Below are 15,885 nucleotides of genomic sequence, written 5' to 3' on the forward strand. Positions count from 1 at the left end.
CTCTGCTTTGCTAAAACATGACTATAACTTTACCAGGAGTGAGTACGTCTCCAGCTCGTTTCCATGGAGACGTCGACTAAAGTCAGCAGAATTGAGAGTTAAACAGGTTGGGCCCTCATCCAGATCCATTCTTTCATTATCCACTGCAAAAATAGCATTTTCTGTGTCGAGCATGTTTTGTTTTGATGGTACAGTATAGTCCAAAATGCTACGCAGTGTGCCTTTAAGTTCAAAAGGCTTCTGCAATGTCAAAAGATCCAGTGTTGCATTCCTTTTTCATCAAGATCTTGTATTGACGATTGGAGAGTGTGACCACTGTGCAAAGCCTTCTACAGCACATCCCATAGATTGTCCATGGGGTTCAAATATGGACTCTGTGGCAATCCATGTCATTCTCCCTGAACCACTCTTTCACAACGTGAGCTCGGTGAATCCTGGAATCTTGGAATATGCCCGTGCCATCAGGGAAGAGAGAAGAACCTGGTCATTCAGGATGTCCAGTTCGACTTTAGCCAAATCTAAAAGCTTCTTGAAAAAGGTGACAAAAACTATATGAAATGTATGAAAATGATGCAAAAAAAAGGATCCAAAAGCAACACAAAACAGGTCAAAAAAGTGATGAAAAAGCAACAAAAGCGTGACAAAAAGTGACAAAAACTTGACCAAAAAGTGATGAATAACTGACATGAAAGTGACAAAAACGCAACACGTGATAAAAAAGTGATGAAAAAGCAATAAAAGCATAAAAAAGTGACAAAAATAGGGATGAAAAACCAACAAAAAAGTGACAAAAACACATTAAACAGCCAACAAAAAAAAGTGATGAAAACGAACAAAAAAGTGACAAAAACACAACAAAACAGGTGGTAAAAAAAAGTGATGAAAAAGCAATAAAAGCATAACAAAAAGTGACAAAAAAAAAGGGATGAGCAACCAACAAAAAAGTGACAAAAACGCAACAAAGCAGGCAACAAAAAATGGATGAAAAAGCAACAGATCGGTGAATCCTGGCATTGCCATCTTGGACTATGCCAGTGCCATCAGGGAAGACAGAAGAACCTGGTCTTTCAGGATGTCCAGGTCATCTGCTGATCTCATTCTTTGGGCACATAGTGTTGCTGAACCTAAATTTAGACCTGACCAAATGCAGGACCACAGGGGGGAAAAAAAGCCCTTGGAAAAGACTGGAGAGCTACAGTACTGATAACTAATGACTACCTTTACAACCGTACAACTAACAATGCAACAACCTGTACTGCTTTTGCATCAATAGAGATACTATAACTACTTCATTAAAACTTTTATGCAAGTACATTATCATACAAAACTCCAATGCACACGATGATACTCATTTACAAACCAGCGCAGCGCACATTCTGTAGGTCACAACTGTCCGTAAAGGCGCGTACCTCTACGAGCTCATTACTCCAGATGCTGCTGTCCAGTTTCATGCTGCGCACTTTGGAAATGCTGGGGCCGAGGGAGCGGTGCTGCCCTGGAACACAAGCAGATACAGACACATCTGAGAACGGGGCCTCAAAGACTTTCACTTTTTTTTTTTTGGACAGAAATATGCACAAATTAAGACATACATAATGCGCGCCGGCGTTCCCTCAGTGCGCGAAACAAACACGCTCTAAATGCCAATGGTAGAATAAATAATAAAGCAGCAGGCAGTTAGGAGACGGAGAAGCCGAGCATGACTCTCGCAACAGACGTATTTAGTCCCCTCAGCTTCCCCTAATTGGAAATGAAAGCAGAGAACCGGGCCCATTAATTGCTAATGAATCATGAGTAATTCATTGTGTTTGCTGGTCGGCCTGTTTATTTGGGTGAGCGGGGGGCTGCCGGGGTTGCTTATGGCCAGAGACGGAGCCGACATCTATAATATATAAGACGGGGGGGCAAGAGCGTATGTGCGGACGTGAGTGACGTCCAGGGAGCGTGACATTGTGGATTATCTTCTATGTGAACTTGTGGTGATTTGCTCCTTTCAGTCCAGACACGAAGATATCACTAAACCTATGTCCTTTTTGTTGTGCTGTGTCTAAATTCAGTTAAAGTGGAGCTTAGAAAAGACTAGAATTCTGGGTAAAGTTGCTATACTGCAATATTTACATTAGACTGCTGTGTTGTAGTTTGTCATATTTTAAGCACATGGTAAGTGTGTGGTTTCCATGCCAACTTCTGCTTAAGTGGATTGTAAAAGTTCTGACATTAAAGAATCATTTCAAGCCCTTGTTGTAATCCATCATGCACGGACTGTTTCTATAGTCTGTAGAAAATAACTCGTCACCAAGTTATTGTAGCACTATCGCCAGTTCGACTTTACCCAAATCTAAAAGCTTCTTGAAAAATAGCCACAAAAACAAGACATAAATAAGGATGAAAACGCAGCAAAAAAGGATCCAAAACCAACAAAAAAAGACACAACAATGCAACAAAATAGTGATAAAAACGCAACAAAACAGGCGACAAAAAAGTGATGAATAACCAATAAAAACACACCAAAAAAGTGATGAAAAACCAATAAAAACACACCAAAAAAGTGATGAAAAAGTGATGAAAACACAACAAAAAGTGATGAAAAACCAATAAAAACACACCAAAAAAGTGATGAAAAAGTGATGAAAACACAACAAAAAAGTGATGAAAAAGTGATGAAAAACCAACAAAAACCAATAAAAAAGTGATGAAAAACCAACAAAAACACAATAAAAAAGTGATGAAAAACCAACAAAAACCAATAAAAAAGTTAAAAAACCAACAAACACCAATAAAACTTTTTTATTGGCTTTTGTTGTTTTATTGTTTTTTGTTGAAAAAACAACAAAAACCAATAAAAAAGTGATGAAAAACCAACAAAAACACAAATAAGAGTGGTTAAAAACACAACAAAAACACAACAAAAAAGTGATGAAAAAACCCAACAAAAAAACAACTAAAACACAACAAAAGAGTGATGAAAAAATGATGAAAAACCAACAGAAAAACAACAAAAAAGTGATGAAAACCAACAAAAACGTGATGAAAAAAAAACAACAAAAAAACAACTAAAACACAACAAGAGTGATAAAAAAAATGATGAAAAACCAACAGATACACAACAAAAAAGTGATGAAAACTAACAAAAAAACACCAAAAACACAACAAAAAAGTGACAAAAATGATGAAAAATCAACCACAAAAAACAACAAAAAAGTGAGAAAACGCAACAAAAATAAAGTGATGAAAAACCAACAAAAAAACTATCAAAAAAGTGACAAAAATGCAACAAAACAGGTGACAAAAAAAAAAAAAACTAATAAAAGAAAATTGACCAAAAAAAGCAACGAAAATGTGACGACAACACGAGGGAAAATTTTATATCAGTTTTGTAGGTCGTAGCTTTTCCCTGGCCTCTAGGTTGTGACCTCCAGTCGAGAATCTAGATTTGGGTTCAGCAGAACTGGAGAAAATTTGCTTGGTTAAGGCAATTGTGTAATCATATACAGGTACTAAATATATCTTCTTTTGCGCAGGACCACTTTCGGTTGTTTTCGAGCCCAATCAGATAAACAGTCACTGCAGTCATAGCAACCCCTCTACGTGACCTACATGTTCTTCAGCCTGACTACCCCGACGAGCTTCCGAGCTGCAATGCTGTAGGTGACACTATAAATAGCAGGGATTCCCATTCACCCAGTAGTGATATAATTGTGCGTGAAACCGGCATTAAAATGTCAACCACTGATGGATTATGGGGTGTTTAAATCAGGTTCCTCTAATCCCAAAAGTAAAAAGAGGGGGGGGTGACGGCGACAGCGGCGGCAGAGTGCCCGTGTTGTCAGGGCGCGCACACCTCCCACTTGGCGCGGCGGTCTAAAGAGGCAGATTCTGTCACTTTTTGCCCGTGAACAAGTGAAAAATATTTCCCTCCCGCTGCTCTTGCCGCCGCCGCACACTCCCGTCCACTCAGCCGTAGCCGCGCCACAGGACCATTTTCGCTTGTGTAAAGGTAATGAAGCTGAAAACGTGTGGGTGTGTACGTGCCGGCGACTGCGCGGCTAAAACTTCACATTTAAAATAGCCAGCTGCAAAAAAAAATCCATACATGAGGATTGAGAAGTGCTCATGAACCTTCGGTCAAATGGGTATTCTGTATTGAAGGGGATTTTTGATGTTCGGGAGCAAAAACAAAAAGTGGGAAAAAATCAACACGCTTTCATGTAGCCTACGTTAAGTTAAAAAAAAAATCCAGTGTTTCATCTGGCTTTATCTGTACTCGGAAAATAACACTGCCCAAAAACCAGCCTCCTTCAGGGTCTTGTGAATGTTTTCATCTTTTTGTTTTTTCTTTGCTATAGCCCAGAACAACGCACATGATGAGGGCATTCCTCTCAAGGCCACTCGCAACGGTCCCAAACCCTCCGTGGACTTCATCTCCAATTAAAAACTGTCCCATCGACTCTGGCGGCGGCGGCACGCTGGGCACTCTCCGGCCCTCGGTCCAGCCCGTGCGATTTAAATAACAGGAAAAAGAAGTGGTGCTACAGCGTCGCCGTAGCAACCGTTTGCCGGCAGACGTCCCACACAAGTTGTACGTTTAATTGCTTTCGTGGAAGACGTTTTGGACCTTTTGGGTTTTTTTAGAAGTAGTCCAGACTGAAGGGTACTCGGTGTTCGTAGATAGATAGATAGATAGATAGATAGATAGATAGATAGATAGATAGATAGATAGATAGATAGATAGATAGATAGATAGATAGATAGATAGATAGATAGATAGATAGATAGATAGATAGATAGATAGATAGATAGATAGATAGATAGATAGATAGATAGATAGATAGATAGATAGATAGATAGATAGATAGATGCCATGGCTCATGCTTCTGCAAACAAACGGCGCTGTGTGATGATGTCATCAGGCCGCGCTACTCAGTGTGCTTGCTCTGGGGTGAGGGCTGGCCAGCAGGGGGCAGGTGTGAAACAGAGATCTCAGCATAGTTTTTTGGCAGATAAATAAATAAAATAAAGATGGACTTGTTTCTAAAGGCAGCAAACAATCTTTTGAATCATCTTGATTTCAACTATGACTAAAATAATTGTTATTTTTTTCAATAATCGAGCAGGCCAGTTTGAGAGATTTAAAAATTCAAGAAAAGACAGTGCATTTGAGCTTCAAGTAGCGACCAAAACGAGACGTAAATGAGGATGAAAACGCGGCAAAAAAAGCTTCAGAGGAGCGTTAAAAAGCAGCAAAACAGGCGACAAAAAGTCATATAAAAGTGATGAAATAAGGACAATAATGCAACAACAAAGCAACAAAAACACAAACAAAACAGACGACCAAAAAGCAGCAAAACAGCCTACAAAAAGTGATGTGAAAAGTAGTGAAAAAGTGATGAAAGAGTGCAACAAAACGAAAAAAAAGAAAAAAAAAACGTGTCAAAAAACAACACAAAAAATATAATATGCATACAAAAATAGTAACGACAGCGCAAGGTCAAATCTTAGATCAGCTGTGAAGGTCTTAGCTTTCAAACGAGGGGTTACACTGGCCAATAGTCCGTGAGCTCTACTCGAGAAGCTTTAAGATTTGGGTAAAGATGAGAAAATGTGCTCGGTGAAGCCGGCGGGTAAGGCGGCTACATAATGCAGGTGGGGCATAACGCATTCATCAGTTGGTCATGCTTTCCCAAATGAACTAATAGGTAAGTGTGCTCAATAATTATTTGTGTTTCACTCTGCTTTCTAGGCAGTATTTAATGATAGGAAAAAAAAGCGCTGCTGTACAATATCCCACTCCTTTTCAACGGGTCAAAGAAAAAAACGGGCCATTAAAAAATCATTCGGTCTTAAACGGAAATAGGAAAGCCCATCTTAGATCATTCCACCATTAGCCTTCTCGCCGCTCCGGCCCTCTTCCTCTTGTTCAGCATTTCTCTTTATTGTCCGTGACATGAGAGCGCTAATTAAAAGCCCGAGCAGTCATTGGTATTCGGAATGGACCACCGACGATTTTAAGAAGCGAACAGAGGGCGAGGACAGCTTCCCCGGCCGCATATATTCACTGTCTCTCCCCTCTTCTCCCTGCGTGTCGACGAGATGTAATATTAAACAGCCCTGCAAATGAAATCATTTAAGGCTGTTTGGAAAAAAAAAAGAGGGGGATGTCTGATATCTGATGCGTACCAATTACATGGACTTTGGAGAGGTGAGGTGAAGAATCGCATTAAAGCTCCAGGAGACTCACGGGCCTGGAGGAAAGAGAAGAAGGTGGATCGAGCGTGGAGAGAGGGGGATGTGTAGCGCCGTGTAAAAAGATAGCTACACCGAGCACACATCCGTCGGGCAGCTAGCATGACTGCTCTATAATCACGTTTAGCGGGTCAAGGAGCTGTCCGGGATCGCCCCAAAGTTCCCGCCCGGAGCCTAATCTTTGTTGTCATTTCATCTGAGCCGTCCGCCATCGCCAAATAGATTAGAGGAGGGAGTCCAGGGGCCAGATGCCAGCTCCCCGTAAGTAGCTTATCACCTGAGATCTTATTCCAAAAGTGCCGCCAGGTCGCAGACATGCTCGCGCAAGGGGGGGGGGGGGGGGGGGGGGAACAGGACGTCGCCGCCGCACATGCATGTCAACAATTTGTTTGGCCGGGCGGTTCAAGCGTGGAAAAAAGAGGAGGGACTTTAACAGCAAATTGTCCCGACACCGAGGCCGGCACAGTGCCCTGCGTTTGTGTGGCAGCCGGTAGCCTTAACTGTTAGGCTAACAACGTGTCGCGCTCGCTGTGATTTTGACACTTTGTATATTAGAATAGATTTTCTACTTCCTTCTGTTTGAACTTTTGTATGATTTATGTATTTTTCCAAGCTTGGGAATGACACATACAACCCCCAAGAAACAAAAGACTTGAAGAACATGAACACTGTGCCCCTACTTTAGCAGTAGAAAAAGGGCTTGAAAGGAGAACTAAGTAACCATGCCCTTAGAGGCTAGAAGCGGTACTGCAGGTGTCGCGGCATGTTGCGTTTTTTTTTTTATTCATTAATTGTCAATGAGAGTAAATGCTACGCTAAGAAAAGACAAAGGGAGAGACGAATATTGTACATTGTGCCACAACCACATTATATAATAGAGATTTTTTTTTTTCGCTCAAACTTGGATGTAAATACTGATAAAGTGGCGCTAGCCCAAAGTTAGCTTGCTAGCTTCTCCTGGTCATGATAAACCAAGCAACAACGTTTTGCAAAATGTTCTTCAACAAACCAAAAGCTGTAGACAGAATACAGTCAGGACTTACCTGTCCCTCATGTCATAAACTTCAGAAATGCAAGCCAAAAGTTCTAATCTTTTCTGTTCAAAAGAAGAACCGTCTGGGCAGCTAGCTTGCAGCCCATCATTTCATGATTTCATCAGTCCAATCACGCACCAAGAGATGGAAGCCGTCACCTGTCGCCAACCACGCACTCTTCCAAAACATTAAAGATGGCGCGCGGCGACCGATACACTGTTTTCTTCTGATCATTCATCTGTTTTAAATACTTTGAAAAATATTAAATCCATAAAACTGGGGCAAGAAACAGCACTCAAAGCGTTCCTCGTAAAAAAGGACGTTTTTGGAAAGGCTTCTTGTTACTGCGACGTATCTAGCGTTGCTCTGATTGGTTAATGTTGTCTGTCAATCACGCCCACCGACCACATGCTTGCTCCCAGACTATTATGTTTTTGAAATATCTATGAAAAAGCATGTCGTTTGGCAGGCCAGGCAAAGCCAAAAGTGATTTTGTAAACAACTGAGAGCAGAGATGGAGACGTTTTCCATTAGTGTGTATTGGGGATGCCGGGTTGGAGGCAGGGAAAGTGTGGTTTTCTGGCCAGAAACACCGGGGGAGATGAAAGACCCCCCGATCATCCCATTAACACTTGTATTACCCCCAGAGGGACTACGAAAAGGATTTATTAAGGTAAAAACTACAAACTTCTGCTTTAATAAGGTTAATGCTAATAGACTGCACTCTCACTTGTAAAATCATTCTATTTCCCGGTGCTTTGAGTAATATTTTGGCGGACTAGAAATACAGAATCTCTGCGAATCATTCCTGTATAACTGCAAAAGTTAGTTAGGTAGTGTCAGAAAGACTCTAAAACTAGAGCGCAAAGTTACCTGCATGCCTCCATAGATTTTATCCGGAGTGCCAAAGTTAGCGGAGGTGGCACTGTAAGTACATTTCTAAAACACAAATGTCATAACAAAATCTCCCCCGGAGCAAAGCAAGTTACTGTCTGCATGCATCTCTTCTCCGGACAGCATAACTCGATCGTTGCGCTTACATCTCGGAGCGGTTTCACACCTGTGGGACTCAAACTACCTCCAACTGTAGAGAAAACTCCCCCTTAAAAAAAAGCCGAAGTTGACCCACGATGGCGCCCTATTGTGACCCGCCGCTCCCTTATCGACCCGAAAAAGGCGGCGCGTGGGTGTGTGCGGTTTTCGCCCTTTTACCTGCGCACTTCTTACAGACGACCACGCCCAGGTTGACCGACGCCCACTCCGGCTGCGGGGCCCGGCAGTCGGCGCAGCTCCGGTTGGCCTCGTTGAACCAGATCTTCTCCGCCACTTCGTAGTCGGAGAGTGTCTCGGCGATCGATTCCTGGACCGCTTCAATCCACTCCTCCTTCTCCCGCTCCGAGTCGGCTGCGAAGCTGCAACAATTGATTTTTAAAGCACGCGCGTAGTCACGAGCGCACACACAATCGGCAATGACAAAATCCCTCACTGTTATTGATTTAATTTGAGAGAGCAATTAAACAGCAGAGTAGCGCCTGCCGGGGTTATGGAGGGGCGCAGTACTTTTTTTTTTTTTTTTTTTTGGGGAGGTGTACTGCGAAGTGTGATTGCAATAAACTTGATGAAATTGATGAAAGGGGGTTGGGTCCTGGGTGGCGAGCCAGGTAAATCAATCTGTCTCCGCTCTCCAAATCTATAAAGGGGGCTAATGCAAGCTACTTTCTCAGGATATTATTTTGGAACGAGGTGTTTCAAAGCTGAAAAGTGAAGGCAGAAATTTAGGCCGTTCGCACAATCTATTTGCAGTTGTGGGCATGAGGAAAAACGCATCAGATCAAAACAAACAAATCTCAAAGTGAGGACTAGCAAACATTCTTTTGGGGACCTAAGCGTCCATATTTCACGTTTTAAATTTTGCAATAATGAATATGTAAAGAAAACGCAGTAAGAAAGGAGAGACTGGGCTGGTCAGGATTTCAAATTGGCCTCAGAAGCCTTTTGCAGGCAGCAGTGGGAATGACACAAGCTTCTGCTTTCAGCTAACGGCATGCTAGCCCATTGAAGATACTGATGGACACATTTTTAACACACGGTGAGGGATTATGTGCTTTAAAAATTGTGGAAGACAGCTCTGTGTTCTATTTATAACGCAAGAAGAAGAAATAACCAAATGAATCAGTATTATGAATGACTCAGGGAGGAACAAAGTAATAACGTGGTTAAACAAATTTAGCAATATTTTATATTAGGTGCGAATTAGCTAGGACTGCAGATTAATCATATTTTTAGTAGTTTCTTAAAAACAAAATAGAACAATGATGTAAACTTAAAATGTAAAATGTTTTATATATTAATAAAATGGTAGGTGGCTAGCTTAAAGGTACTATACAGAGATTAGGGTCCCCCCTCCCCCTACATGTTCCAACAATGTCCTCATGTGTAGAATGAGCCCAGACATATCTACCACAACTGCCTCGAAAATCCTGCACTGTCACTCAGAAAGTGCCTTCATGCACACGCTTAATATAGAAGGTGCAGTTATACGTATGACCTGAGGTGGCAGTAGTGAGCATAAAATGGCGAACTTGCATCTAGCCCCTTTAAGCATGGAACCATTGAAAAGTGCTGTAGTTCATTACTAAAAGTTTTTGCAATGCTGGTAGGAGGAGAAAAAGATTTGGAAACACTGACAAATGTACATTCCTTTAGCTCATACATTTACAATTAATTTCTTCTTTTTCTCCCCCTTGAATGCTTCACATTGCTCATTTTAACAACGGTATCCCCATTAAGCATGTATGTCCATTGCTCACTGTCTGTCATTCAACTGTCTGCTCCATTAAAGACTGAGGGAGTGTTTAAACACAGACAGACACGCGGTGTGTCCATTACAAACTAATGAGCACTCGAGACACCTTCTAGAGGCAGACTGCAGAAGTTGCTGATGCTGACAATGTTGTTTTATGAACATCCTGTGCTTTACAAGCTGTGGATGTCTAAAATTAGCTAACTAGGTGAATTTAACAAGCTATTTAGTGAGGGTAAAAAGACAAGCAAGACAGACGGATCGGCAGTGGTATAAAATTGGGAGCTTGAAAAAAAAACGTAGATTGAGGAAGACACTTAGGTAGAAGTAATGGGACCACCAGTCTCCATGGCAACCTGAAGATCAGTGTAAAGTAAGTCAGAAAGAAGTGCAGACATGGGGGAGTCGAGGAGGTGGAGGGGGTTAGCCTGGAGCTGAGGATGTGCAGCTCGTCCCGCCTTGGCCCAGATCAATAGGTTGATTGGGTTCAGCTGTTGTGTGCCCACCGGCGACTGCCCAGGGCCCGTCTAAAGGGAGGACTGCTCACACAGCGTCTGTGTGGCTTCAACATGGCCCCAAAAGCACAGAGGGACAGGTGCAGGCAGGAGGCAGGCCCCTGGAGTGTGGGTGGCAAGTCACTGAGTTTTAAAAGGCTCTCCACTTTCACACACACTGAGACACTGGAGCTACAACAACAAGCGAGGTGAAAAGCAAAGACTTTCAGATTTGATACATTTGTCAATATGTAAGGTTAACCGAATGACAATGCTATTTGTTTCATAACTACATATGAATTGCACAGGGGCTGGCGGTGTAGTTGTGGCCCATGCGTTTATAGAGACGTGGCCTAGAGTTAGTGAGTTGTTAAAAAGGAATTTTCAGTTGAAAGAACAAAGATGTCTGCCAGTGGAAGTTCAAAAAGACAAACAAACTGACTACAAGATGAACAGAGTCTTTCCTTAGTATGCCCTTGAGCGAGACATTTATCTGCAGCTTTACTTTAGCAGGAGGGCGTTCTGATCAAAAGTACAAACTTTTAGTTTCTCTAACTGCAGCGTCTTTGCCAGCTCTCCCTGTGACTTCTATCTGCTCATAAAGTGAGCTATTGTGTCGGCCGCAGTGGACTCAAAGCTCTGTCCATTTAATGGAAGCAAAACAATAGAAAAGCCAAAGTGAGTCTCCACAGCTTAAAGTGATTAGATGAGTTTCTCTCTAATCCCCACCTTGAGCAGGTAGAGTGCGCTCCCAGAGCCTCCAATCGATTTGCCACACACACAGCAGCCGCAGCAATCGCCTCATCAAAACTATTCAGGGGACTTGGGCTCATTTTAATTCGCCCTCTTTTTTGTTCCACACAAAATGGCAATTACGTCCTGCGTATTAACGAAGCTGCCCAACGCCGGGCCATTAATGCAGCTGGCAAAAACAGATCGATGGGACATACAACGGACACGCAGAGGAATGAGGGGGAAAATCTTTACACCCGGCGACGCACAGACAAGAAAGATGAAGAAACCAGAAAACAAGCACAAACAAACAAACGGCTGCACTATTGTCCAGGCAGCTGTGACGCTTGTATTCTAAATGGGCCATTACAGCGCAAACAAGCAGCGCTCCCATCGACTGAGAGCCCGGAGGGACCACTGTCACCTGAAAGGCTTTGTGTCCTACTGAGGCACCCGTATCTGCGCCGCACACCTGGGGAGCCTCAATAACAGGCTCTAATTGATAATTAGCGATGTGAGGGCAGCGGCCTGTTCACACGTGGGGCTGCACTGACCGGGGGAGCAGGGTGCGCACACTGGAACTCACCAGAGACACATTGTTATAAAAGACACAACTGCAAAGCTGTACGGCTTCTTCCAAAGTTTGGGCTTTTGTGAGTGTGACAGGGATTGGCGTCAACATTTAACTGCAGTGAATCATCATTTTGTTGTATAATAATAAGTATTCTCTCAAAGACACACACATACCAGAAGTTCTTGAAAGGAGTGTTGATCTCAAAACTCCTCCGGTCCATGTCTTTTATGTGGGCAGCTGTCAGTTCCACTTCAGCAATAGCCAGGCCGGCTTTATAGTCCTACACAGAGAAGAAAAAGAAAATTGTGCAAAATGAGACCATGCAAATTGCAATTCAACCTGAAGAGACTCACAGAGACAGACTGCATTAGAAAGTTTTATTGAACGCGAATCATGATCGGGGCTCAGACCCCGGCGGAAGATTGCAGTAATAATATGGAATACAGGGCGTTGATAGATGATGCTCAGAACAGAGCAGCTACAGTTGTGCTCCACTGTCCTTTTAAAACCAATGTCCGTGAGAGGCACAGGAGAGTCTTGAGTAACGGTTGAGGCCAAACTACAGGCAAGTCTCCACATGTTCATGCACAAAGTTTTGATGGATAAACAGCCCAGTTTTTTGTTTAACAAACTCTTATTCAGCGGGTTTTGTCACAGATATGTGACTCGCCAAGTGACGACAAATTCTTTGGTTGTTCCCTGACCCAATAGTAACTCGATGAAAAGAACTGTTCTGTACAGAGGAGCAAACGCCTGGAACTCACTTTCTTTTATCATTCGAAACACTAAAAGTAAACCACACTTTAAGCTGAAAGTAAAAGGTCAATTAGCTCAGTACATGTGAGCATAGTCAACATGTCCTATATGTGTCCTATGGTTGTATGATTATATGAAATGTGTAACATTCATGTATTCCAGTTTAACTGCACTGCAAAAAGTAAATATCAAGCATTGGCTTAAATGTCTTGAATTGATGAAATGTATCTTGTTTTGAGTGGTTTTCACTCATTTAGACTTTTTTTCTAATCTGACCAAGTTTACTTCGTTAGTTTGAGGACATTTCAGACTAGTTCTAAGGTAAATCTCACTTCATATAAGAAAGTAGAATTGCCAATGAGATAAGACCAATTTTCTTACACCATTGGCAAAGAAAATTACTTGAAATAAGGACAAAATGTAGTGAAACATCTCAGAACAAGTGAAATAATCTAGGACAAATGACCAACTACATCTTACCCAGTCAAAACAACTCAAATTAGGGTTATTATTCTCAAACTGAGACATTGTTACTAATCTAGTTAATGACTTTTTGCAGTGTGTTTTGTAATTTTATATTGTGTCAGGACGCCAGGAGGACTAGCAACCACTTGTGGGAGCTAACAGGGATCCTAATAAAGAATAAAGAATGAATGAATGAACCAGAATCCTCCCCGGAGCCTGGACACTGGTGGTGGTAGGACGATACCCGGCGCGGGTGGTCCATGCGACGAGCAGAGCCTGAGGAGAGGCCAGGCGTAGGACGGGCGGAGGAGGGTCGCAACACAGCTGGGAAACAGCCGAGTGATTGACCGGGAGGCAAAAGAAGGGGATCCTGGACGATGAATGGCTGAAGCGGGATAAGCCGCTGCGATGATTGGCTGACGCGAAGGTGTGGCTCGCGCTGGGGCCGTGATTGGGTGATCAGAGACGGCTGCCGTTGATGAGGCGACAAATGAAGGCCGCAGGTCCGTCTTCCAAGTTGAATTTGCGCTGGAGCTTCATTTGCGGTTTTGTAACTTTGGGATATGCCTCACCTATTTCTCTTTTGCTCTCACTCACGTTCTGAAAAGGGGCTTAAAATCCACTAATCTAATAATATTTTCAGCTTGTAGACAGCGGAGAAACCACAAAAGACTTCAGTGATGCATGATCTAAATCCGTTGTTGAGTTTGTGCATGTGGAAGTGCCAAAATGTGTCAGACGAGCTGGAGCTAATGCACTGTACTTCCACAACTGGGCAATAGGTGCATCAAGGGAATCGCTTTTCGTTTTTCCGCAGTCCTTTTCAAACAGGGGGGGTTGGAGGTGGTTTTTTATAAGCAACTGTCTAACTATGCATCACACCTCATCCTTTCCCCCCCTCACCCTTCTTTCTTCACCACTCTTCGCGGCTTAGACAATCTCTATCGCCCGAAGCTCAGGGAAAAGCTACAAGAAGACAGACCGAGTGCATCAACGCCCACGCTCGAGCCGCGCATCAAAAATCAAGCACAGAATTAGGAACGGAGTAATACACTGTACTCCAAAAGAAGAAGCTAGACAATGCATGACTAATTGGTGCGGTCAAAAAGCCCAACAAAAATAAACTTGAAGGGGCAATGAAAGGCTGACACTGAATGTTATTGTTTTTTTTTCTCCCCCAAAATGCAAACTTGTATTGCCCGCCGTATGAAGAAGTTGCCAAAACAAAATAGGATCAGGTCCAAAACTTCACAACTACAAATTACAAAACAACAGCCCGTTAAAGGTTTCGTTTTTGTGCCCGAAAAAAAAAAAAAAAAACTTGTGTGCTTCCAGACAATGAAAACAATTCACAGTAATTACGCAAAACACAAAATGAGCAGTACGGTAAGTGTAAAGAAGAGGTACTTTCAGGGAAAACACAAAAGCAAGCCGGGGAGTGGGCGCCAAAACGTCTGTCCCCGAAATCTTTAATTGGGAACAAACTGCTCACTGTAGCCAAATGTGGTGGATTAAAAGGAAAAATGTCAAAATATATTTTACATCTTAGATCTTCTTATCAGGTTTTTCGCTAATGCGCGGGCAGGTGTGACTGAGGTCAGTGGCTTCAAATCTGATATTCACACTATTTAATTTCAGAATACTTTACATGGGTACATTAAAACCGGTATTGTGAGAGCTAAAGACAAGTTGTGACAGTAACTAATACAGTTTAAACTTAAGCACCTCCTCCTTTTTGGGAATAATGGGAATAATCATGTACCCACCGTTAAAGTGATAGTCTGTAAGATTGCAAAATGAGAGAAACTTCAAATGTTAACAATGTAGTCCCTACCTCCCTCATAGTTTGCAAAATGAGGAGCGAGGAAGAAAAAGCTCCCTCCCCCTTCCTTCCTGATTGAACCTGATTGGCCACAGGAAAGCTTTGTCCCATTGGTCAAAGTTATGGTTATTAGTTATTAGTGCTAAAATCAGCAAAAGAAGTAAAGCTGCCTTAGGAGGAACACTGCTGTGGGAAGTACGGTCCACTCAGCGCTATCCTCTTCTTCTTCTTACTACAGACTTTGTCTTATCATGATACAATATTTAATTTATCTGTAGTCTGTTCATCACTATTCACATGGTGTCTCCTGTCCCACTCCCCCTCGGGAGTGCCCGTCTAGATCGAACGGAGGAACCCGGCTGAACGGAGGAACCCTACATTCTGGAATCTGAGGACTGGACGGTCTGTGATCTTGGCCCGTCTGCTGAGGGATCCTTCGGCCCTGGCTCTCTATAGCCTGTCCGTCCATGGGAGTGGATCTCTCCTCCTGTGGTTCTCACCAAGGTTTTTTCCTTGCCTTGCTGGAGAGTCTAAGGACGGGGGACGCCCACGCCGCTCGTCGCTACCTGCTGCCGACGCTTATTGGACAATATATTTGCCTGGATTCACCTGAACTTTAAATTGTCATATTTATTGCTCTGTTTTATTGCCTTATTGTTTGGTGCAGCCCTGAGAGGCGACTTCTGTTGTAATATTGGGCTATACAAAACCATTAAACTTAAACTTAAAAGAGGAGGGGGGGACTTAAGAAAATTATTAAATGTTACGTCAAATTGCAGGCCAAGGCAGCCAATTACATGCAATCTATTTGTAAAACGTTTAAACTTACAGACTATCACTTTAAGAAAAAGGTAAAGACGATTCGATTTTGATAACAAATAAATAACTAATACGTTTGGCACTGGAGTCATTTTTAGGGTTGCGCCGATACCGATACCAGTTTCGGATATCAGGCCGATACC

At 42.6% G+C, this 15,885-nt stretch overlaps 1 protein-coding gene across 1 annotated transcript in view; it reads right to left on the bottom strand.

Moving 5' to 3' along the window:
• The window catches only part of arap2 (ArfGAP with RhoGAP domain, ankyrin repeat and PH domain 2), a 154,561-nt gene that overhangs the window by 84,788 nt on the left and 53,888 nt on the right, over positions 1-15,885 (bottom strand). Inside the window, exons 9-11 of the mRNA XM_079579837.1 lie at positions 12,054-12,160; positions 8,490-8,689; positions 1,410-1,495 (exon numbers count right to left, since the gene is read on the bottom strand). Of these exons, the coding sequence (XP_079435963.1) occupies positions 1,410-1,495; positions 8,490-8,689; positions 12,054-12,160 (393 nt within the window). The remainder of the gene's footprint in view (positions 1-1,409; positions 1,496-8,489; positions 8,690-12,053; positions 12,161-15,885) is intronic.

Source organism: Gobius niger (genome assembly GCF_951799975.1).
Source record: "Gobius niger genome assembly, chromosome: 21".
NCBI lineage: Eukaryota > Metazoa > Chordata > Actinopteri > Gobiiformes > Gobiidae > Gobius > Gobius niger.